Source organism: Anolis sagrei, chromosome 3 (assembly GCF_037176765.1).
Source record: "Anolis sagrei isolate rAnoSag1 chromosome 3, rAnoSag1.mat, whole genome shotgun sequence".
NCBI lineage: Eukaryota > Metazoa > Chordata > Lepidosauria > Squamata > Dactyloidae > Anolis > Anolis sagrei.
This window is the reverse complement of record NC_090023.1, coordinates 145059111-145085891: the sequence shown is the minus strand read 5'-3', so window position 1 is coordinate 145085891 and position 26781 is coordinate 145059111. Positions and strand designations below refer to the sequence as shown.

Below are 26781 nucleotides of genomic sequence, written 5' to 3'. Positions count from 1 at the left end.
ATTGCAGTCCCACAAAATTGAGAGGAACAAAGGTGCCAACTTCTGTTTCATATAGTATTTGAAAAAAAAAGTTTTGCAGGATCTGCAATGAGTTATGGAGTCACAATAAGCAGCAGCCCAGCAACATTTCTCATGAAGAATTGGGCAATGAAAATAATGCTGTGTCAGAACTAGAGGGAAGAATATTTAAGACCAACCACCCTATCTGCCCACCTATCATGATCCAAGAAACAATGCTGTTATGAAGCATTGGGCCATCTCAGTGAAAGATGCCACAGAAGCTGCTTGAAGCAATGGATCATAACTTTCTGCCACCTTGTATTTGACATAATCAGAACTTCCCCTCCTCCAGATTAAGAAATATTTTACTTGTCCTCTGCCTGGGATCTTATGGTACAAGGCATGAATAATAAATAAATAAATAAAATGTACTTAGATCTGCAAATATTATCAAAACATTGCATTCCTCCAAAATATTTTGAAATTCTGACAAATCATGAGAATCAATTTAGTCTGATGCCTGAGAAACACTTTGCTTGGAAACATTACATTTGCCATGAAGGCACTATGTGATTTTAGGCAGAACAGAACACAAACCTGGCTTTTACCACACCGCAATACAAAGTTTTCCAAGTTTAGCACAAATATTTCCCCCTTAGTACATTTTCATGGCCAACAGAGCAAGACCTTCCAACACTACTCTCCACCAAAAGGCATTAGGGACTCCGAGTTGGAAAATACATCCACTCAAATGAGGATACAACAGGCATAGGTAAACTTCAGCCCTCTAGGTGTTTCGGTCTTCAATTCCCAGACATCCCAGCCAGCTTATCAGCTGTTTTGAATTGTGGAAGTCCAAAACACCTGGAGGGATGTTTTGGACTTCAACCTACAGCCCATACTTCTTCCACAATAAGACATCTCAATAGATAAAGTCCAATGTCCTCTACAATAAAAGGAGCAGGCTCCAGGTAACACTGACTCACAAGCAGCATGTATAGAAACCATCTCACAGTACTTAATTCAGTGACTGCCAGAAGAAGTGTGCTGAATTACCAATACTTCAAATGTTCCAGTACACTGTTTCTAATAGTGACAAACCCACCAGCAGAGCTTGAAGGCAGGAACTGTTCCAGTAACTGGTATTAAAAGTACAGTGCTTCTGTTTATGAAAGTCCAATTCATCTGCCACAACTGATAGATATGCCCCTGTGTGAATTTGCCTGATTGGTCCAGTAACAATAGCAAGTCTGTTTGTTCCCCTAGGTGTTTACATTATTAACAACCAACATATGGAACTCTTGACTAATGGGTACATTTCTTAATAGCTATGGAAATATATGCTGATAACTAAACATTCATGAGAACCGTAGAATCACCAAAGAAAGAAGACAAGGTCAAAGTTAGGCCAACGATTCTGTCTTCTTTAGGGATTTCTGATCATTAGGTTACGTAAACTGCAGCATGCATGCATAGGAAACCCTGCAAAGTGTGGTATTGCACATGAGTAAGAATTTTACTCATTAAAAGCTTTGTAGTATTTCAGTAATATGGCTGCTGGTCATGGCAAAGGGAGGAAGGAAAGAGAGACAGACAGACAGACAGACAGAAAGAAAGGAAAAAAGGAAATAGCCTAAGAAGAACATCCCTTATTAATATGCATGGCTTTTTCTAGTTCAGCATCCTGTTTCCTGCACTAAGTAGACGCCTTTAAGGCAGTCCCAAAGCAGGTGGACCTCATCATGATAGCACCTTTGTGCTCATGTTCCCCAGCAAATGTGACAGACTATACAGGGGATCACACTTAGGCATCATGATGTGTAGCCATTGTTAGCTTTGCCCTCCATGAATTTATTCCCTTTTAAAGCCATTCAAGGTGGCAGCCATCATTATACATTAGGAAAGAAAATTCCATAGTTCAGCATGTTCACGGTATGAAGAAATCCTTCCTTTTATGCATCTTGAATTTCCTACCATTCAGTTCCCTGGGTCACCCCATATTCTAGTGCTATGAGAAGGAGAGAAAATTTCTGCATTTATTTTTCTCCACACCCTGCATGATTTTCTAATGGCAGTTGTTCTACCCGTCGGCTTCACAGTCTAAATAGTCAGAATAAATGGTCACCGCATTACTTTGTTGGCTCGTGGGACTTTTAATGGAATTAAGGTTGTGACCTGACTAATGCAGAGACTGTTAGCATACACCAAACATATTGTCTGGCTGACACCAAGGTCTTCCTATAAACCCAGGTGCATTTTTCAAAGTGAACTTTGTCCTGAGGAGTAGCAAAGTGCACATTGACCATCTGCTAATGGAACAGCACATAAACAATCTTCTGTAAACGGACAATGCAAAGCCAACACATTAGATATTTCACTTTTCTTGGTTTGCCTTTTCTATTTATTCAGGGAATCTACTTTAGCAAACATGACTGTCATCTAAAGGCCTTCAGGTATGTCAGGCCTAGCAACTCGGTCATTCATTTCTGATATTTGGACGACAAAACAAATCCAACTTATCATACTCTCATCCAACAGTTTCATTGGAAAAAATTATTCAGAGGCCATAAGCTAGAGCCTTCTGCTGAGAGAGTGGGTTTCTATGCCTTAAGGTGGGATTCAGATTTAGTCTCTAGTTCAGCACGAAACCACTACACAATACTGGCTCCCTAGCAAGGCACAAGTATAACCAATTTGTAAAATGCCAGAAGTCAACTTATTAATGAAATACAATGGTTCAATAATATTTTGCTTACTACTGAGTTGGACATTCTGTTTCATTTGTATGTTACCCTGAGATTATTTAGCAATAGAGCAGGACAGTTATATTTCAGTATGCAAATGTTCCTTTAGTTTGATGCACAGTAATAATGTCATTCCTCAAGGACTTCCCACAGATCACTGAAGCACCCAGCTAAAGGAAAATAGCTGGATTTCACTGGCACAGAAAGGGCCACTGGAGGTAGGAGAGCTGACAAAAGGGTGGGTTTTGAAAGGGCTGCACCAGGAAATGTATCAAGGCTACTTGCCAGATATGTGTATTCCAACGCAGCATCTTTACCAATCACTGTATTTTGCAGTTCTCTAATATGATAATATGCCAGGATATATATATATATATATATATATATATATATCCCCTAATATATTATGAAATTCAAAGACTTTGAGGGCAACTTCAGACACGCAAAGGCAGAGGGGAAAGAAACATCCTACTTCTGTATTTTCTGCTCAGGTATCTCCACAGCAGTTCGAAAACATGCAAATGTGAGTAGATCAATAGGTACCGCTCTGGCAGGAAGATAACGGTGCTCCATGCAGTCACAATGCCGCATGACCTTGGAGGTGTCTATGCACAATGCCAGCTCTTCAGCTTAGAAATAGAGATGAGCACCATCCCCCAGAGTCGGACACAACTAGACTCAATGTCAAGGGGAAAACCTTTACCTTTTCATCAACTTCTTCACTTTAACTGACACCCTTGCTCAGATAGTGGAGCAGGATAACAAAATAGACCAAGGCTAACTGCCAGATTTTTTTTTCTTAATATAAATTACAAAGAATGGAATTACAGTGTTCTAGTACTAAACTCCAAGACTGCAGGTCTCTAGCAAAGAATGCTAAGTGTCTCATAAACATATAATCTTAACATAGGATGGAGTCACAGAAGTGAAATCAAATTGCTATAGTTCTGTAATTCAGAAACATTGCAAGTAACAAGGAAAAAAATAGTTTTTGCCTATAAACTAATCCTCTTCACTACTGCTAATACTGCTTCTTAGGGCCCTTCCAAACAGCCATATAACCCAAAATATCAAGGCAGAAAATCCCACATTATCTGCTTTGAACTGGGTTATCTGAGTCCACATTGCCATATATACCAGTTCAAAGCAGAAAATGTGGGATTTTATTCAGCTGTGTGGAAGGGGCTGTTGGTGCTCAAAGTGAACTTGTTACATGCATTTTGTGTTAATTTTATTTTAAGATAAGGAGCTGTGGGGACAAAGAAGAATGCTGAACTACATACTTGAATTTCCTTTATAAGATCTTTTGGCCTTAGTGGTTATATTACAAGTTGAGAAAGTCTGGAATTCTAAAATCCAAAATACTACAAATCCAAAATAGTCCACATGAATGGCTGAGACGGTGACACCTTTGCCTTTCGAAAGTTCCATATACACAAATAAATAAGCATTAAATTATTACAAACACTGTGCAAAAAATGACCTTCAGGCTCTCTCTCTCTCTGTGTGTGTAATGTATGATATATATATATATATATATATATATATATATATATATATATATATATATATGAAACATCAATGAATTACATGTTTAAACCAGAGTTCAAGTATTTCAAAATCTGAAAAAATAAAAAATACAGAACACTTCTGGTCCTAAAAATTTCAGTATAAGGGATATTCAATCTGTGTGTGCGAAACATAACACTGTGTAGTATTAGGAAACATTGTGCTGCATTTTTCATTTCACTTGTATTTGCCCAATGTTTTCCTAAAGAACCTTTTCTAAATGATCCTCGCATACAGTCAAAGCAAGGACCTTCTTTTAAAATTTAAAAAGTGTTCTATTTTCAATACTTAGCTAGAGATCTCACTGCAAAGATAAACTGACCATGAGAACTATTGTTTGGAATAGAGATGATAATGGCAATTTCCTGAGGATTTGTAAATTCAGCTGGTAGTAATCAAAAACAGGCTTAGGCATCATCCTCATGGATACCTATTTCATCAGTTTTGGCAAACCCCTTGTGGTGTTACCTATATAATTTAAAAACATATCAGGGTAGACAGATTAAAAATAAATGCTCAAAGCACAAAGATTTTAGAAGCAGATGTTCAAAAGCCAATAGATTAACTGTTTTTTTTCTTCTGTAGCAACATTGAAAAAAAATCTAAGAAACAACAGCTGAATAAGTAACTCCATATCCCTGTAGTCAAAACTTTGCAAAGCAAAATTTACTTGCTTAGAAAAAACAAGAAAAAAAGTTGAATTGCAGAAGACCAAAAGTTCTGAAGACCAAATTGGTAATAGTTTGCTCTTTTAGGAAGGGATGGGTGAGAGGTGATTTGTGCTATTATACATAAAAGGAAAGCTTATTTGGTAAAAGCCAAACTAAAAAGTGATCCACCTTTCACAAATTGCAGAATTGGAAGGAACCACATGGTACATCTACTATAACATCTTTTCTTATGGAACGCTAAGGTATTCCTGAGCAGTGTTCTTCCAGCTTCTATTTAAGAAAGCTCCAGTGAAGGAGACTCTACCACTTTCCAAGGAAGTTGATTCATCTGCTGAACATCTCTTAGGACCTAATCACATGAAGAATTTTCAGCATCTCAGGATGCTTCTACTCCAGTTAAATGATGGAGCCCCATGTTACCCATCACATGACATAGTCTCATTTCTGACAGGGCTCCGTTGCCCAACTGGGGTGACAACGTAGTAGGACACTGCACTGCCAACAAGGGAGCCTCTCTGTATTCTATTTGGAACAAGGTGGCGACTGCAGGACAAGCCATGGTGGCTACTGCAGGACAAGGCTACTGCAGGACAAGCTACGATGTGAAAGCATTACTGCGAACCAGGCAGGGCATGGGGTGCTGGGATTTACTCACCCAGCCAATTCACCACAGAGACTGGAGAATCAGCATGGGGAACATCATCAATGTGATGAGGTTCTTACTGTCAAGAAATATGTTCTTCTGATAGACCCTAGACCAGGGGTCCTCAAACCCCTGGGGGACAACGAGTATAGTTTGAAAAAAAATGCTCAAATGCCTATACACATGGCACATATTTTATTTGTAGTGCAAAATAATATGAAAGAACAATTCAATATTTAAAATGAGTAACAATGTTAACCAACATAAACTTAACAGTATTTCAGTGGGAAGTGTGGACTGCTTTTGACTGCTTTTGACTGATGAGATAGACAAGTTAATTAGGACTGTTGTTGTAGTGTGCCTTCAAGTCATTTCAGACTTAGGGCAACCTTAAGTCTAAAGTTTAGGATGGGGGCCGTGTAATAATTGTGGAGGCCACAACCAACCATTAGTTTGGGGACCCTTCCCATAACATTTAAAAATTGCCATCATATCCCCTCCTACCCCTACTGCAGAACAACGTGGAATGAGAAAATTGAATTTCAGAATTTCAGTTTTGGGAACCTTCCATGCTAAGAGAGCATGCAAGGTGGAATATTAACGGGCCTCATGAGCTAGTTTTGCTTTTCCACCACCCCAATCATCCTGATGGCCCTATGACCTCAACCTCTGTATGGGCTCTGAAAAATATATGGGTATTGATACAAAACTCCTCACGAGGAAGGACTCCATATTCTTCTTCATGTAGTGGAATTCTATTTGCATTATTGGAACACACCTACAGGTCCTTCAGATGTATTCTGCACAAAAGGCTAACGACTTGGCAGTCTCATGTTGTGGGTGGAGACAGGAATAGTCCATGAGACCCACAACCTCACCCCTGGAATGTTCTTTGAGTAGCTGATTGGGTTTTGTTATGAAACCACTCTTTTGTGTTTCCCCCTGAAGGGGACAGAGGGAGTGGGAGTTGTTTATCGATAGTCTTATACATGAAACACCTCCCTCTGCCACAATAATTACAGTCCCTTTCCTAACCACAAGAGTGGTTACCTTCATCTAATAGCTATACTTTCCGTGATGGCTGCACAGTAGTAATTGTGTACAGGACAGGAGCCGGGTTTTAAATATGGACTTCATAAGAGTTCTGTCAGGGTTGGTTTAGGAGTGAATGGCTCTAATTTACATGCAATGAGGATACAATACCTGTCTATTTTAAGGCTGAGGGAATGTAAGTCTTAAAGGCTCTTTTCAGTGTTAAAATGGCATAGTTTTATAATTCAATTCCATCTTAAGTTCAGGTAACGCATATCTCATTTGTTACCATGGATACGGGACATTATTTCCATTTGTTTGTTAGAGACCTCATACTGGGTATGAAATTAAACTGTAACATAGCTTTATGGCAAGAATTATCTGAAAGGAAAAAGTATAAGCACAGCGCCTGAACTGCCACTAAATTGAATGGATTTTTATTTCCAGGCAGGATCAAATGCAGAACTATTATTTCTATCCAAAAGATGCTGGTATGTAGAACTGAGAAAGATATCATCTGATTTTTTTTATTTCCTCTGCCAGAGGAGAAGAGGGAAAAGAATCCAGAAATGGAACAGAGGAGGAAGAAATTGTACTAGGAACTTGCAACCAAACTAGTTTTGCAATATTTACTTTACTTTTTAAAAAGAGAAAACACATCCATTTTTTTCTGATAGACTTCTATATATTTTGCATTTTCCCAGAAGATTTGTTCATTGCACAAGGAATATGCAGTTCTTAGTCAGCTGTTGAATATTTTCCCCAAGTACTTACACAGGAATTAAAATTGCAGACATACTGAAACATCTTCATCATTTTAATTGCAGGGAAATCACATTTTCCCTGTTCTTACATTTTTTCAACTAGGTAAGTTCAGTCGTTCCACTCCTTATCAACCCAGACATTGCAGTTGAAACTGACACAAATAATCTGTTGACTCCAATCTATTTGTTAATACTAGAGATACCAACAATGCCTAGCAATGTATATTTTAGCATTCTAATTTTTTTTATTTCTATTCCAGTTTTTATCCAGCACATGACCCAAGGTGCTGTGTCCAGGACATCAGTAGCAGTTCATCGACTAGTGAAGATCCACAAGTTATCAGCTCTCATTTCCTCGAGAGTTTCCAGGAAAGAAAGAAGGAATTGTAGTCTTTGGGCTACAAATCCTGATTCCTGATATATTGGAGAAAAACAATTATTTCATAGTTGACACAGCTCTTATTCTGTGTTCTTTTGTCCTATAACGCTATGAAAACACACAGTTACATCATATGAAAACATACAGTTTCATCAAATGGAGGCAAAGGCTGTTGCATATTCCTTTAAGATCCTTCAACAGAAGATACTTGCTGGAAATGACAACCTTCTTCAAGCCTTCTCTAGTAATGTTTATCTATGATCCTGTTGCTTACTGTTTCCTGTATGTTTGTTCTGGTATGCAGCTTCCTTTACTCTATGGTTCCTGAGAAGTTATAGAAGGGCTTGGAGACTACACGATCACTACAGACTACTTCAGACATCAGATCACGCGCTTGCTGTTTTGCTATGAGAGAGGTCCTGGCCGGATGGCACAGAGAATTATCTCAAACATATCTGAAACTGGGCTGATAAGTTTTGTACCTGTGTATGCTGAACACATGAAGGCTGTGAGTAAACCAAATATGTTTTTTTTTATCAAAGTCTACTTCATTTTTGTCTCTTGAGTGCATGATATGAAACAAGTTGTTTTATGGGAGAGTCCATATTTTTGGGCACTGAAAAACACTTCTGAAGCACTGCTGTTTTTTATGCACTGCCAAAATCTCTGTTTTTCTAACAGATCAGAGACAACAGGCTATTCAGTCTAACAACCAAAACCATTGCCTAGCATAATTACATCTGGTTGTGTCCCATAAGAGAAGATTCTACTCTAAAGGGTTTTTGGCTCTTCTGTGAAAGGTCATGCTTTTCTTGAAAAGTCATGATCTCCAAAAAGTGTCTTCCAAAAATACTAGGGCAGCACAACTAGCAAGTAATATCCACCAGGATTTCTTTGGATCACTCTCTTATAAGCCCTTAGCAGATTGGCCATCAATAAAGGTTTTATGGGAGCTACAGTACAAGACTTCAAATGTACTCTTTCCGCTGTACTCACAACTGAACCGAACATCTACCACATGAAAGATTATAATTTAAAACTGTAGCACTAAACTATAACTCTTCTTCACCTATGGATATGAGGTCAATAAAACTCAACATGATCTCTTCTTTGTGTCTCTTCATCAATTCATAAACAGCAGAGGAAAAGGATAAAGGGAGCACACATGCACAACATCAACTTTAGTTTTAAATGGTCAAGATGCACAACACAGCAGTGCAATTTGGGCAGTAGTACCTGCTGCATGCCTTGTAATGTTTGTTGCAAGAACTGCAGCTGTTGGTCCTTGGTCAAGCTTTCTTCAGTTCGAAAAAGTTGGCCCTTTTCCTGCTTTAGGAGTTCCACCTCATTTCGGTATGCATCCAGTTGCCACCGGAGGCTGTCGTTTTCTTCTCTAAGTGCGTAAGCTTGGGCAGCTAATGCTGAGAGAAGAAAAACAATGTGGCAGTTAATATAAAGGGAAACACATTCATCAAATAACATGCTGGGTCAAACAGAACAAATAAGACATCTCTGTGTGGCAGCTGCTACAATTATAAAAAATAAATAAATAGTTGCTTCACTGGGGTCACTTTTAGTATGTGCCTTCTTTTATAGAATAATAATAGACCAACCTTTTACAGACATTCCTTTGCTCAATACTCTAAGAAACCACCCAGCAGAAACCAAGTTAACACAACATAGAATAAAGGGGCCAAAATAAATTGTTCAGGTTCTGTTCAGGCATAATAAAGTAATCACAATTAGAAGTAACCATAGTTTAGAACACAAATATAAACCCAAAACATAAACCATGGCTTTTAATCTATTTGATGTTTTTCTCATCTTCCTTCTTTCCTACCTACCAACCTATCACCTTTATATACTGAGTTTCTATCTAACCGTTCTGCCACCTCCCATAGTCAATTCAAGATATATTTAATACATGACTGAATGGAGCAAGAGCATTCATTATCCTAAATTACTATTAATACAACCACACGTTGCAAAATTGCTTCAAAACAACCTTAAATATAATGACATGTCTGAATAGAGTGAGAGAGCTGTGGATGAAAAAAAGATAAAGTTAACAAAGTACTACACAACAAAGGAAGCTTGTGGGTTAAGTAAAATAATTCATCTAGGGGGAAAAGTAATCCAAAGTGAAGGAAATTCTCTACTAAAGCTTGTGTACACCCGCTCAAAATCCCAAATTTTCCCCAAATGGATTGCTGGCTGTTTTTCATGACACACACCAACTTCCAGTGAGTACCATGGGTTTGTTCCACATTGAACAAATTTGGGGGATACTCTGGGGTTTAGATCTGAACAGTGGGATTGGGTGTCATTTAGACTGATACATTATCCAGACTAGAAACTGGTTTCATCACCCTTTCCCCACTCTTATCAGTGGAAGAAAAGTAATGCATAGTGCCCACTCAGCCATGTAGTTGGTGCCACTGTTATTAAGTGGATACGGAACTTCTTTCGAACTCTGGACCATTGCATTGCCTCCTCGTCATCCAGCAAAAATATGGGGGCAGTTTCCATGCCTTCTTGTTTATGGTGCCTTTCTGACATCAGCAGTGATCAAGTGCTTGAACTCCATGAGTTCCATGGCTAGCCGCCAGTAGTTGCAACACAAAAAATGTGATAAGTGAGTTGCCACAGTGGAACACATGTGGTCCGAGGCTACCTGGACAATAGTCCCAAATTTGGCATGGATGTACTGAATCTAGAACTGCTCGGGGGCAGATTTACACCAGAAAAAATACAAAACAAAATAGATGAAAAATTGTTTTTATATTTTTTCCAAATGTTTAATACACCAAGATAAATCAGATGTTTGTTTTATTTTACATCCGAGGTTTTAAAAGTATGGACAAAGAAATATCAGGGACATACTTAGAATAGGCCGATTGAAATAAACATGATTTAGGTTAGTCAAGTTAACTATTACCTCTTAAGTCTCATTGGTTGCAGTGGATCTATTCTAAGTATGTCTTAGGCTGAACACAATTTAATTTCACAGGCTCTTGTTTGGGATGGCTGTCTTAAATTAAGAATCACAAGACCAAAAGACCTGCACAGTTCTTGTTCTGTCCCATCTCACTGTATGAGTGTCATATATGACAAATGCAGCTTGTGGTATGGCTCTGTCCAATGCACATGCATTAACATTTTCGTACCACATCATTCACATATCTATGAGAAGAAGAAGGCATCCCATCTTTGGTCCACCTCATAGACAGTATGCACATATGTTACTGGCAGAATGGCTGAGCCAATATGGCCTCCTCTCTGTTCTGCAGTTTCAAGTTAGACTGACAACAGTACACAGTTCTGAGCAATTGTACTGCAGACATGCATGTACGGCCACAAATGTATTTTGAAACTCTACTGATTCTCAAAATACAGTGTGCTTTGTTAATTAGGGAGTAGCTGATTTGAAGAAACACATGTTCAAAGCACTCCTGAGTATATAGATTTAGTTGTATAGTTTTCTGAATAAACATTGAGTTATATGCCAACCATTGAGCTGCTGAACTTGCTAATCGAAAGGTCACAGATTCGAATGCGGGAAGCACCGTGAGCTCCCGCTGTTAGTCCCAGCTTCTGCAGTTTGAAAACATGCAAATGTGAGTAGATCAATAAGTGCCACTCTAGCGGGAATGTAACGGCGCTCCATGCAGTCATGCTGGCCACATGACCTTGGAGGTGTCTATGGACAACGATGGCTCTTCAGCTTAGAAATAGAGATGAGCACCAACCCCTAGAGTTGGACACGGCTGGACTTAATGTCAGGGGAAAACCTTTACCTTTTACCTTAGTTATGTGCATATTCATTCTAATATTTACAGTATAACAGGACTCACATGCTTAGGAAATGCCATCTGCCCTTCTCACATTACCCTCTGTCCACTTGAAGCAGGGATGTTAGTTCAAGAATGATACCCTCAAAACAGTACATTTTCCCTATGGATTTCTGTTGTCCCCCCATCCTGTCCCATCCCATCATGCCTCCCCCTGCACCCCCGTCACCTTCAGGTTATGTTTAGACAGATAGAACAGAACAAAATGATATAAAATGCAAATGCTTGGAAAAATGTTGATGCTACAGAAGCATTACTGCATTAGTAGCATTGAAAGACACTTAAGTCATTTCCTTAGGAAGCTCCATTTGGCCTCTTTTCAATTTAGAATGGCAGTTTTATTATCATAACTGATAGCAGGTGTTTGCGGAGAAATCGATTAGTATGCAGGGATGGAAATTACATTTAGCAAATGAATTGCACCGTCTGCAGTGTAGACTGAAATTTGTGTGGCAAAATGCAGGAAGCCATAAAGCAACATTATTTAAATAAATTATTTGAGCATAAATATAGATGGGGAAGGAGAGTGTGTTACCTAGCATTTTAGGAATATTATTATAATCCTATGGGCTAATTTTCCTCTGGGTTCTTGCATTTGGCCAGAACAAGTTCTATCTGCCTGAACAAATATGTGATAGAATGTATTCTAGGACTGTGATAAAATCTTATCACTCTGAAGTTGCTTTAATTAAATTCATAACCAGGACCTATTCTATGAGCATTTGAAATGAAGGACAAAATATTGATTTGCACTACTGATTATATAATTTTCATATTCAATGTTATTGAATCTTTAATTGCTGTTTGACATAAGCAATATAGATAAATTATGGATGGTACTAACTTCAAAAGGTGACCGAACATACTGGGGAACAAATCCATCTCTTCAAGTAAAACAGCAAGGTTAAATATTAGAATATTTGTTAATCAACTCTTCCACCAACTGACAAATTGGAAAAAGCCCCTTACAGTAGAACTGGAAGGCAGAAAAGGGCCATTAGAAACCAATGATCTAAACAGGAGAAGTACTGGATCCAGCTCCGGAGTGATGACACCCCCCCCCCCCCCCCCATGAAGGCCATAGGACAGACAGGCCACTCATTCACACAAAAGGTTGAATAAATGGATGGAACAGGCCACATGCAGCCCCAGAGCTGTTTTTTTCGCTCTCTATCCACCTCAAACCAAAAACTAGGAAGTATGGAGGCATTTTGTTCCCCCTTTACCCTTCCTGGGACTTTATTTAAAAAGGAATTGAACAAGAAGCGACTTTCAGCTCACTTTCTACCTCCTGGGGCCAACATAGTTTAGGGGAGTCCAAAATATAGCAAAACTGCACTAGGGGGGGATTGGGAGGAATGTGCGGTGTTTCATATGTGCCTGGAATGCAATAAATAGATGCATCAGTTCAAGGTTACATGGGAGGGCAATTTGGCCCATAGCATACAGTAGTCCCGTCCCCCCCTACACATTCAAACCACTTTCTGAGGTAGAAAAGGACATATGCTTTCTCTCTATCCCTAAAGGCCATTCTACTGTCCTACTTGACTTGGTTCAGCCAAGATATAAGCCAACAGTCTGAAGGAATCTCCACCTTTGACTGGACCTCTTTGATACCACTTTAACTGCTATGGTTTAATGTAATAGAATCATAGGAACTGTAGTTTAACACGGTGTTTAGCCTTCTCTGTTCAAGAGTGTCGATGTCTCACCAAATTAAAACTCTCATGATTCCATAACATTGAGCCACTGCATTTAATGTGGAGTCTGACTAATACCAGGTGACTTTTATTTGGGGAATATTCTTTGTGAGCCCCTGGTGATGCAGCGGGTCAAACCGCTGAGCTGCTGAACTTGCTGACTGAAAGGTTGACAGCTCAAATCCAGGGAGCAGGGTGAGCTTCCGCTGTTAGCCCCAGCTTCTGCCAACTAGCAGTTTGAAAACATGCAAATGTGAGTAGATGAATACATACTGCTGGCCGCATGACCTTGAAGGCATCTACAAACAATGCTGGCTCTATGGCTTAGAAATGGAGATGAGCACCACCCCCTAGAGTCAGACACGACTTGATTTAATGTCAAGGAGAAACCTTTATGTCATGTTTTATGATTTAATAGATAATTGTATGTTGTTGTTGTTGTTGTTGTTACTATTATTTGAAACACAACAAGATGAGTCCACAGCAAACAAGATCACTCTGCTGGCGGTTGTATTAGATCACACCACGGACACTTCCCAAGTGTCTAGGACTGTGTGATGTATCGGCAAATAATGGCGCAGATCCCAGTAGGGTGGCCTTTTGCAGCTGGCAGATGGTAATCTTGTCAGCGCCGATTGTGTTTAAGTGCAGGCCAAGGTCTTTAGGCACTGCACCATTGGGACCACCTTGACTGGCTTGTGCCAGAGTCTCTGCAGTTTGATCTTTAAATCCTCATATCGTGTCAGCTTTTCCTGTTGTTTCTCTTCAATCCTTCTGTTGCCTGGGATTGCATCATCATCATCATTATCATTATTACTACTACTATTGGTTTCTGTATGTGAGGCATTAAAGTTTGCCATAATTATGTTGGAAACCACTTTGAGTCCCCCGCTGGGGTGAGCTAATAAATAAATATGAAGTAAATAAATAAAGAAATAAAATTATCTTTACTTATTCCTTGTGATGTGATTTGAGGTGGGTCCCGGTGATGTTATCAGATTAAGATTACAAGGGGCAACCTCTGGCAATGTCATTCATCCTAATAAATTAAGCATCAACCACCACTACACAGAGTATGCAATTCCAATTAAAATACATTTAAGTAAGGAGGAGACTATATACACTTTTCAAGACATTCTCCTCCTTGTCCTAAGAACTGGAAAAGAGGCATCAGCTCCTGAGATCATTTCTACTTCCCAGGATTTCTTTTCTTTAACACATCAGCTTCAACACCTGCCTTTTTCTCTCCAGGGATAGCAGCAATCAGAGTAATATCAATCTTTCAAACTCTGTGTGAGATTTGTTTCTTGTTTCTAGGCTACTTGTGAGGTTGTGGACACATGAGTATAATGGCTGAAAAGGGGTTCAAACTCATAATGATAACTTGCACCAGCAGAATCTTTGTCAGGCTGAAATTATTCACAATTTACGGAACTATAATAATTCAAGATGTAATCAAATAAGTTTCTTATTAAAAAAACAAAAGCTAATAAAAATAAGTTTTGGTCCCTATAATGTCTTGAAGGAAAATCATGGCACGGAATCCCTCAGATTCTTTGTTGTAGATATTGTACAAGTTTCAAAAGAAGATATGTATGAGACACTTTCATATTACATTCAGAAAAACGTAAATCAGAGCATGAAAAAATACAGTGAAGACTGTAACCAGTGATGGCTGGAAAGTAATATTAATAAGATCATATGGCTAACATGAGTGAGTATGTGGGAGTTGGAATATTTTAAAGATCATTATTCTCCCCTGTTCCAATTCATCTGGAATGCACAATTTCACAAGGCCTTAATTTTAGGGCTGCGGGAATGAGGAGTAGATTGACTGACTCACTCACAGAGGGGATTATGAATAAAAGGGCAGGCCTGGGGGTGTTTTAATGTGACATTTACCAGTTTTACTCCAGGGACAGACTGAGACATCACCGAGGTGCATATCAAATAGCTGCATTGATCTGCAGCTATTTGATAAGCTCATGGGAGGTATATGAGCAGGTATGAATCTGAATCTGAATCTTTGGTGTGATCCAGAGGACTAGGATGTTGCCACTGAATTATTCATGTGATGACAGGAAGACCCTCCAGATTTAATCCCCAATTTAATAGTTTCGATCTGCAATACATTAGACCACAAGAACACATGAAAAACAGTAAGATGATATTTACAAGTGTCATACCAGAACTTGGTCATCAGAAAAGACTAAAGCAGATGTTAACCAAATAGAGTATGAGAAAACCGCCAAGAAGAAATGTTTAGAAATCAACCTACATAAATATTTATAGTGACTACAGAAACAACATTGCAATATATAATAGCAGCCAACAAAGGAGATAACGCCATAACATTATGCAACATTGTGTCAGACGAGCCAATCATTCTACAACGCCAAGAGACAGAGATGTCCTATTCAGGCACAAATGCTATTTGGAAGATCAGGTACTACAAAGAAAAGAAAACATGCATTCTAAAATGCCCGTTAATTAACACAGACTGCTACTGTTTTGGATTAAATACTCTCGAAGGTTGTGAGGAGACATTACAGCCATGTTTAAATATGTGAAATATATTGAGGAGGGTGCAGGGTTGTTTTCTTGGTTTCTGCTGCTCTGGAGATAAGGATCTCATCACATTATGGCCAAAAAAGCAGGCAACAGCAGAGGGATTTGCCAGGCAGTGTGGTGAATCCAGTAGGCAGCAGGGGAAACCGTAACCCCACATCACCTGCATCACTGCCTTTCTCATCCCATGGGGGAAGGCATCATCACCCAGCTTCCCCCCGCACTCCAAATAAGAACACGGAAAGCCTCTTGTGTTCTCAAGGCTATGTCCTAGGATGCTCCCAGGACAGAGTCAGGATGAAGCCCTGCATCATGTGATAGAATCCATCCTGGTTCCATCCAGGAAGCATCCTAGGATGGAACCAAGACCTCATGTGATGAGGTCTTAAGAGATGAAGTAATGGATTCAAGTTGAAGGGAAAGATATTCCATCTAAACTTTGTTAAGAACATCCTGATTGTAAGAGCTGTTTGACAGTGCCATATGCTGCCTAGAGAGTAATGGGATCTCATTCTCTGGAGGATTTTAAACAATAGTGCTCTGATACAGAATTCGTACGCAGGAAAATGGAACTGGATAGAGCCTTGGATTTCTTCCTAGCCTATGATTCTTTGAAGAGCTTCACTATAAAAGGAAATACATAGAACTTTGTAGAAACAGGAAAGTTGGAGAGTACGTCCAAGCAAAACAGGGTTTTCTTAGGAAGATCCCCTTTGAATAGGCACCTCACAACTGTGGGCTTTCTCTCCATTGCTGAGATACATCAACATCTCTCCTGGGAATCCGTGCTCCATCTTTTGATAACATACTGCAGAGAAGCAATCCTGATCTGAAAAATATCTCCACCCCATCTCCAACTCTGGTTCTGGGGATATATAATATTGTTTCTATTTTTAGAGTCTTTCTATGCAGAGCCAGTTGTATATTCATTACACATATCTATTCAGAAGTAAGCCCAATGAGTTCAGTGAAACATAGTATAGAATTGTAACCCAAGTGATTCTAAGACACTATTGGCATGCTTTTGAATTTATTTTCACCAAGGGCCACATCGGCTTTATGGCTGCCTTCAAAGGGCTGTTGGTAATTGTAAAACTATAAGTATAACTATGTTGCCATGGCATTGAAAGCATCGCGGACCACTAAAATGACATAGTGGGCCTGATTTGGCCCACAAGCCTTGCATCTGGCATTTGTGCTCTAGAACATATTTTCAACCATATTTGTTTTAACTATTTGATCCCTGGAACAGAGAGTATTGCCCATTTTCCCATCCCCATTGTTATTTTAAGAAAAAAACCCCTGTGAAGTATGTTAGGTCGAGAGGCTGAATGGGTCGAAGTGAAGAACGAAGATTGTGTGGAAATTTGAGGTTTGATCTGATATATCACATGTGTTCATTGCTGTCTTGCAGTCACCATAGTTAAGAAAGAAAATTGCAATTTTGAGGAGGGTCTCATAAACGTGTGCTGATTTTACAACTTTTTTTCTCAGCTTTCCCAAATTCAGCACACAAATTCCAAGGATTCTCTGCTTCAAATGGCAGTTTTGTGTACTCTTCTATATTAATAATTTTGCTCTATTTTTGCCTGGCCATACTCGAATGTTCATCTAATTGTGCCCTAGTATTCATGTGTAAAATGTTGAAGGGTATACAACTAAGCAGCAGATGGAGATGCTTGAGACTGGATAGACCTCTGCCATGGGGTCTGGGCATGTTTGCGTGTCTTCCAGAAGGCAGTTTTACGCTTCAGATCTTTTTAAAAATGCTGTTTTCCTCAATCTCTTTGTTTCCTGCCCCAGTGCTTGCTCCATTATAAAAGTTACATCTGGAGGATGCTAGACATTTTGGGATAATAAAAATTACTCAACAAGATCTCTGTAATGTATAGCAACACTCACGTCTTTATAATTAATATAATTTGCAATGATTTGTTAAAAACGGCAAGAGAAAAGGATTTCCAACATTTCTGGCATGATTTTAAGGGTTTCTTTAAAAGGTTAATTCATCAGATGGCGATGTTTTATTCTTTCACAGAAATTATATGAACATTTTTCTCAAGTCCTCAAGTACCATTAATCAAATGTAAAGTGCCTTGCCTCTCTTCAGCTGAGAAATGGAGCTGTTTGGAGCCATCTCATGAGAATATTAATAATGGAGGACACCTCCCCCCATAAAAGGACTATGGTATATTTTGTTTCAATTATGATGTTTCTGTTGTCTAAAGCCCATAACTCTCCAACTGGGAGGGGAGCTGTCATAAGGAGCTGTAAACAAGTTAATATCTACTTTAGACCATTTAAATAGGACTTCTCTAGTTCCAGTTCTCTAAATTGAAGCTATGTTCAAATCCTTAAGGACTCCAGCTACCCCTTGAAAGCACATAGCCCCACTCCCCACCCCCATCACCCCCACATTACAGACTATACAAGAAACTCTTCACAAAACCTATATAAAACAAAGGCCATGGGGATTGTGACAGGGTGCTGTTTGGAGGCATATCACACTGCAGTGTAGGGGTTGTTGTTTTGTTTTGTTTTTTGGATCCAGGCCACAGTGTGTATATAGATCTTCTCACCAGACCTTAGAAATAATGTTTTATAGTAACAATTCACTTGTAATGAGTGATTTTGGGCAAAGACCATTGCAATTTTGTTTCTTTTAAAGAGAGCACAGCTATGGGGAATCATTAATTTTTTAGTCTGGGCACAATAAGTAATGTTCACTTACTATGTCCCAAATATTACTTTGGAGGGGAATAAAAAATCAGTCAAAACAGAATGAGCTAGCAATGAGTAACTGTTTAAATAACAACCAAATTTAGAGAATAACCAAAGAAAGAAAGAAAGAAAGAAAAGAAAAGAAAAGAAAAGAAAAGAAAGCCATTAATATTCAAAAATAATGTTCTAAGCTTTGACTCTCATTGTCATGCTGGCCATCAGGGTCCTTTACCAGATATAACAATACTCTTAAGGCTCTGACAAATCACATATTTCATATTTTTACATTAAAATAGTAATATGCATTTAAAAAGGAAGCAAGCAAGAGAATGAAAACTACATTAAAGGGAAAAAGATAACCTCTAAGAACATCTCCAGTATTGAAAAAGTACTAGTTTTAAAAAAATAAATGGGTAAGAAGGTATAAAGACAGAATGAGACCAAATTGAAGAATCAAGGCAAAGTAACCCTCCAAATTATGTATATACTTGTGTATAAATCTAGATTTTTAAAGCTAAAAGTGGACCTTCAAAACCTGGATCTCTACAGAAGTCAAAAGTTGATATCAAATATAGTCAAGATGCACACACCTTTATGTTGTGGGTCAAAATCTAGCCTGCTGGCCCATTTCCCCCTAAAGGGCAAATATCTATTTATTTAACATAGGGAGAGTTGCTGGATTATGGCCCTGGCCCCACCCTTTCCATCCTAAGACTTCATCAGATGGGTGAGAGGAAGCGGGAGGCGGGGGGGGGGGGGCAGGACACATCTTACCCCATTTTCTCCCAGCAAGGTCTGTCTTTGAGGATGGCCAGCAATTCCACATCTTTTCCTCATCTTCTTTCTGCTTTCTCCCACTACCCGCCTCCCCTGGTTTCATAAATCAGGAGTCGGGTAACACCCTACTCCTAAAAAGGTAGTCTTCACTCTATTTTAGCACACTGAGACAAATTCCCATGGCTGGCCCCAAAAGTGGTCATGCAAAACAGAGTACTCTGTGGGACTCTGTTTTGCCAGCGTATGAAAATGAAGAGAAAATGGATGGAAACTTCAATGTGATGAAATCCTTAGCCTGATTAGGATCAGGTTACTGGGACTGTCCTGCTGCCAAGCCAATTCACCATGGAGGCTGTTAAATCGACACTGGGGGCCTTGTCACATCGATGAGGTCTATGGACTGTCAACAGAGTTTTGTACATACAGTCGATGGCAGAAAAGCTACTGCACAGTTCAAAAGCACTTTTGCCTGATAAAATTTTCTATGCTGAAATTCCCTTTTCAAAACAGTAGCGGAATATTTATTATTATTATTTATTTCAAACATTTCTATCCCATCCTTCTCAACCCCAGAGAGGGGACTCAGGGAGGCTTACAAATGGCAACCATTTGGTGCCAACAAAAACATCAATGACATTACAAAACAAATTGACAATTAGGTGAACAAAAGGATTACAAATATACAGTAAAATATTAAAAATAAAACATTAAACATTGAAACATTAAACATTGCCTTTGTATGGAGCAGGTGTGGGCACTAGCTTTACTGGCATTCATCTTTTTTTCCACACTAAATCCCCTTTCTAGCAGAGGGAACAGGGTGTAGCCTCCAGAGAACCAAATTTCTGAGAACTCAGAAGAATCAAAGTTTTCTCAGTGTCAGTGTAAACCCAGTGATAAGACCAGAATTTCAGCAGTGATTTATCATCAATTCTAGTCTCAAAATCTCATGGAATTTATTTTATTGGAATTTCTCAAATCTAGAAAAGACACCATAATGTGGGGTGACTTAATGATTTCAAACTTGGAACATATGGTGCCTCTGTAATCCACTTTAGCCCAGATTTGGGCCATACCAATGTTAGAGGCAGGGAGCTGAAATATCTGGCAAGTCATCTTGAACTATGGCACATTAATGCAGGAGGCCGTGGACATTCCCAAACAGCCTACTGGCAGAAGGATGGAGACTGAGAATTCTCTATCAATTCCTTTGTTTTTTCCTAACTCCAGGGGACACTGAAGAGAGTTTGTTAGATTCCACTTCTCATAACTCAGGCTAAACAAGGAATGGACAAACTTTGGTCCTCCAAGTGTTTTGGAATTCAAATTAGATTGGAATAGTGGAAGTAAATTAGATAGATGGAATGACACCAAGTAGGGTTGAGATCTCCATCATCAGTCCACTTTGGCATCATCTATAGTTATTTAAAAGTGCAAAAAAGATTAAAGTTCTGACAATGGATCTCCGTGTGTTTGGAGCTTCACATGGTCACCTTAGTCAAAATACATACATACAATTTTGGATTTTGAAATAATTCATATTCTGGAGGAAGAATGCTCAACCTGCACCTTGTTTTATTACTTTATTGTTGTATAAAAGCTAGTCCATGGTACTATTTCCAAAGTAGTGGTCAGATGGACTATGTGGCCATGAAATAATTTCTGAGTACCTTACAACCACCTTAATCATCCCAAGTTGCCCTGGGGACTTTCACATCATAACTGCAGATTTCCGATATCGCAGTTGACTCTTCTGGGGATGCTTTCATCTAATCATAGTGTGGTTGTTTATATTCAAAGTGTTTCTTACTTAAGTTTTACTAATACCGAATTTTGGTTTTAACTACGCAAGAGCTAGTTCATATAGCATTTTATGCAGTATTTTAAGGAGGCATTTCACAATTGATGTATCTAGTCTTTAAATGATTTACATAGTATTTTAATGGTGTATTTTGTATTGTATTTTATAATCTGGTTTTTATGCATTTATTTGTTTGTCCTATATGTAAAAGACCTATAGTCTAAGCAATGAATAAACATGACACAGCATGTTTCATAACTGCAGATTGATAAGGTAACATAGACCTTTAACTCCTTTGCAAAATATACAACTGCAAGGTAAATAATGATAATTCTTGTGAAGAAAGAAGACAAACATCTTTTTTATATTACTTTAAAATGTTATTTTGTGAAAGCTAAGCTATTATACCATTTCTTCCAAAATATTTTTATGAACTGTTTTAACACTAGTACTGCACTGTTAATTCTGCTCAAGCACAAACCCCAAAACATATTTTAGCATCTTGTCAAAATGAGAGACTAAGAGTGCCGATAAAAATGACACTAAAATAAATGTAAATTTAGATTGCTGTCACAAGTGGCTGCTTGCTTTTGTGAAGATGTTAGGTTGCTATAGAGTTTTCCATAGCAACCTTGCATCTTATTATATAAATAATCCCCTTGGTGTCCTTAAAGCCTGCTAAGAAAACAGGATTAAATCTATTCTCATATGTAATGATCCCGCATTAAACCTTATCAGGATGAAAAACCAGAAAACATAATAAAACGTAATCTAGATAATAGCTTTTCTGGCAGATCAAAGGCATCGCAGCTCCACAGGCATTTCAATACTGTTTGTAGTTAGCCAGTCATTTTTCCAAAGCCCTTATTAAATATGTTTTCTTGAAAGTTCTGTTTTCTTGTTTTTTTGGGAAAAAATACACACATACAAAAGTAAGGTTAATAAACCTTTCATTGCTGTGATGAATTGAAGTATGATAGTGTCCTTTGATATGCTGAACTAATCGGATGAACTTTACAATATGATAACAGAAGGTTTACAAAGCAGACATTTCATACTTTACCTAAATTTCAGGTGTGTTTTGCTTCATTTTATGCTTCATTTTATTTTACTTATTTATGCTATTTTTAGGTTATGAATTACAGGACGCTCTCTGGATAGCTTACAGAATATAACAGTAAACATTTAAAGATCATGCTACAATAAAATATAATAGCATGCTACATATGAACAATCTACCCTATTTACTTGAAACTAATGTTTACCTTTTTTAAAATTAAGATAAAAACTGAGCCATTAAAATTACTGAGCAGAAGAATTCTATAAACACAGAATATAAACAATATCAAGAAGTACATTAACTCAAAAGAACTAGGAGGTAAGGTCTGAAGCTGAAAAAGTATAAAATGGTGCTTTCTGGGTTTCTCTAGGGCACTGGGTTTCCCTAGAGTAGTGGTTCTCAACCTGTGGGTCTCCAGGTGTTTTGGCTTACAACTCCAAGAAAACCCAGCCTGTTTACCAGCTCTTCGGATTTCTGGAAGTTGAAGGCCAAAACATCTGGGGACCCACAGGTTGAGAACCACTGCTCTAGGGAGAGCATTCCATAGATGCAGAGCCAACCCTAACCCTAACCTTAACCCTAACCCAAGAAGGTTGAGAAACAGAGATTCGAAGTATAGCTACAGTAATATAGAAAGATGCAAAAATTCACACTGCAGTGCGTGGACCTTTCTACCATTCCATCATGCACGTTCTCAACCAATTCCAGACATTTTTCAAGCTACTTCAACAATATAATAATCAAAACACAGAATGAATTTACATAAATAGTATATTACTAAAGTGGACAAGGATTATTTGCTTTCTTGATCCCTGCCTCTCTTAGCTGGTCATTCAGAGAGGAGATGCAATTTGATTTCAAAAAACAAAAACAAATTATCACTGCGTCTCTCACAGAAGAAAAGTTTCCATCCTGTTTAAAAGAAGCAGTAGTTAGACCAGTGCTGAAAAAAAAAAACTCCCTGGATCAGCTGGACCTTGATAACTACAGACCAGTGTCTAACCTTCTTTTTTTGGTTAAGGTGATTGAAAAGAAAGCTGCTTTCCAACTCAAAGCAGTCTTGGGTGACACACACATCCTTGATCCATTTCAAACTGGCTTCAGAGCATAATTCGGAGTTAAGACTGCTATAGTCACTTTTGTGGTTGATCTGTGTCTTGATCCTGACAAGGAGTGTATGTCCTTGTTGGTGCTTCTAGATCTTTTGATACCATTGACCATGAAATCCTTCTGGAATGCCTGGAGTGGTTGGGAATTGGAGGAACCGAGCTGCAGTGGTTTCCCAATGCTTTTTAACATTTCCATGAAACTGCTGGGAGGGATCACCCGAAGGCATGGGGTGGGATGTTATCAGTATGCTGATGATACCCAAACTTATTTCTCCATGCCTTCAAAATAGACTCAACTAGAGACAATGCGTCTCCTCTGAATGAATGACTTGAGGAGGTAATGGACTGGATGAGGGGAAACGATTTGAAACTGGATCCAGACAGAACAGAGGTGCTTGCCACCAATGGTCCCAACCTGGGAAATGTATCTACCAATTTTAGATGATTGATAGACTGAAAGACTGCATTCACTGGGAGTGCTCCTGGATCTATCTCTCCAAATGTCAGCTCAACTAGATGAGATGATCAGGAGTGCTTACTACAAGCTTCGGCTGATATGCCAGTTGTGCCCCTTCCTAGATTTGAATGACCTAAACATGGTAGTGCACATGCTTGTAACCCAGACATGGGCAAACTTCAGCCCTCCAGGTGTTTTGGACTTCAACTCCCACAATTCCTAACAGCCTACCAACTGTTAGAAATAGTGGGAGTTGAAATCCAAAACGCTTGGAGGGCCCAAGTTTGCCATACCTGCTCTAACCTCAGTGTTGGACTTCTGCAATATGCTTTACATTGGGCTACCTTTGTCTCAAGTTCAGAAACTCCAATGAATTCAAAACATGGCAACCGGACTAATTACAGGAACATCAAAAAGTAAGCATATTGTAACTATACTAAAGTCATTTCACTGATTGCCAATTAGGTCCTCTGGGAGTGGGAGCTACTCCAGCTTGAAACACCCAACTGGTGACCATCACTCAGAGGACCCTTTCATTGGCTGCCCCAAGACTGTGGAATGACCTGTGGAAGAGATACAACAGCTAAATGAGCTGTTGGAATTTAAAACACAACACGACCTACCCAGTTAGTTTTAACTATGAATTTAAAAATCACTTGATGTTTTATTACCCTGTTGTTATTGTTGCAAAATGTCCCTCCTTACCACCTTTAATTTGAAAAATAAATATACATTGCAGCAAAATTGTATCTAAAATGAAAATAAATCTCCAATTTTGTTTAGTACAGAATCCTATAGCCATGGATGTCATGTAGGAAGTTACTACAGAAAGGATCACAATTTGCCAGAAACATTCAACATACAGGATGTTTGTTGGCTGGAAACAATTCTCTGCAGGACATTTGGTTTCTGGACTAAGTAATGATTTCATCATACAATTTGGTGTAAATAAAGTGTGTTTTAGACATCAATTAGTGAGGGAAACTTTTAAAAATAATGTTACAACATAAACTTTAGAAGTCAGAAATCATACAAAAAAACTTCAAAATGTAACACAACTAAATTGTATACTTTACAAGAAATCCATATACAAAATATGGAAACATTTTGTTGTAACACAAAATCCTTGTGGGAGCTTTCTGGAAGAACTCAAGAGCAAGATCTTAGGTCCAGGAATGAAACTGCTAGTAATGTCATCAAACTTTAAGTTACCTCATTCAGTACACAAGTTAATCCATCATGAAATGCTCAACTGTGTTACAAACTGAGCACATTTTCAACAGATGTTTTCTTTCAGCTCAGAATGCCTGTGTCATTCAGGAGCACAGCCAGCCAAAGCCAACAACTTTGTAACTGCATGCACAGAAGTTCTTTAATATTAATAACTTACTCAATGAAATGCTCATTGATTACTGTGAAATTACATTAAATTCTTAAAAGGATAAGTAATTTAGAAACACCGTGGCCCATAAGTAAATGGATACAATAATATCTAAGCCATGATGTTGTAGCATCCACATTTACTGCATTGTCAGTCATGCATGTGATACAAACTACCATTTTCACTGTAATAAGGTGTGTGCATGCAGCACCATTAGCTGGGAGAATGCTCTCAGAAAGCAGTTCAACATTTTCCTAGGGCTTTTGGGGAAAGGTAATAAATTCAGAGCCTGGGAGAGATGCCATACTGCAAGATCCTGCTGCTAATGAAATAATTCTTGAAAATCTCCTGGAGTCAAGGCTTCTTTTTAATACATGTGTAGATATAGGATTACAAAAAGGTTACTGTTTAAGAAACTGTTTGTGGTAATGTAGAAGTGGGCAACATATAGTCCGTGGGCCATTTATGTGCCATACTTAGTGACTACCAGCCGAACGTATCTCCTGTTACGAACCATCATGAAGCTTAAGACTGTCAGGAGAGGCCCTGCTCTCGATCCCATCACTTTCGCAAACATGGTTGATGGGGACGAGAGACAGGGCCTTCTCGGCAGTAGCCCCCCATCTGTGGAACTCCCTCCCTAAGGACATCAGGTTGGCCACCTCCCTCCTGTCCTTCAGAAGACAACTGAAGACCTTGCTTTGGGACCAGGCATTCAATTACTGGACAGCAGCAATTGGAAAGAAAATTTTGGACATCTGCGACATTGGATTTACCTTAACTTGGTCTTGGTTTTAATTGGCATGTTAATTTATTGTTTAATGAACTTGTTTAATGAATTTACATAATGTGTTTTAATGATTTTTACTGTTTTTAACTGTAATTCTTGTTGTTTATATGTTGATAGCGTCACATGATGCTTGTGTGAGGCCGCCCCAAGTCTCTCTTTGCGGGGAGAAGGGTGGGGTAGAAATTCATGAAATAAATAAATAAAATACCAGTGCCGAAGGCTACTGCAAATATGCAGTCCCTTTGCAAAGAAAATGCACCATTCCACATAACCATGCAAGCGAAGTACGGTAAGCAAGAGTTGGGTATATCTCTTAGCAGGTTTAGAGGAACCAATGTTGCCTCCCAAAAGCCAGAACTTCTCAACTCTATTATAATAAAATAATTGGTAAGAGAACCTACTAAACAGTAACAACTTTCTATCTGAGGGTTCTGATTCTTTTTTAAAAAGTCTTTCATTATGGTCTTTAAAAGATTGTAGAATGTGCACGTGGCACATTGAAAGCATCTCTAACAGGTGAATCTCTGACATTTGTAATATGCCCATAAGGAACCTGCATCAACTGCTCTAGTATGACTTGGACTTGTTCTTTGTAAAATGAAAAATAACTCCATTTACTGCTAGGTACCTACAAAAGAATTTTATGCTTTTACCTTGGTATCTTCCTAATTATAGAAGCTAGATTAACAGGTCTTCAATTCACTGGACTGACAGTCTTCATTTTTAAGAATATAATCTTTACATTTGTTCTCCAATCTTTCAGA

The 26781-nt window shown here is 38.6% G+C and overlaps 1 protein-coding gene across 5 annotated transcripts in view; it reads right to left on the bottom strand.

Moving 5' to 3' along the window:
• Positions 1–26781, bottom strand: part of ENOX1 (ecto-NOX disulfide-thiol exchanger 1) — a 527672-nt gene that overhangs the window by 69082 nt on the left and 431809 nt on the right. For all 5 annotated transcript variants that reach the window (XM_067466943.1, XM_067466940.1, XM_067466942.1 and 2 more), the window contains one exon: positions 9039–9223. In XM_067466943.1, coding sequence (XP_067323044.1) covers positions 9039–9223 — 185 coding nt within the window. The remainder of the gene's footprint in view (positions 1–9038; positions 9224–26781) is intronic.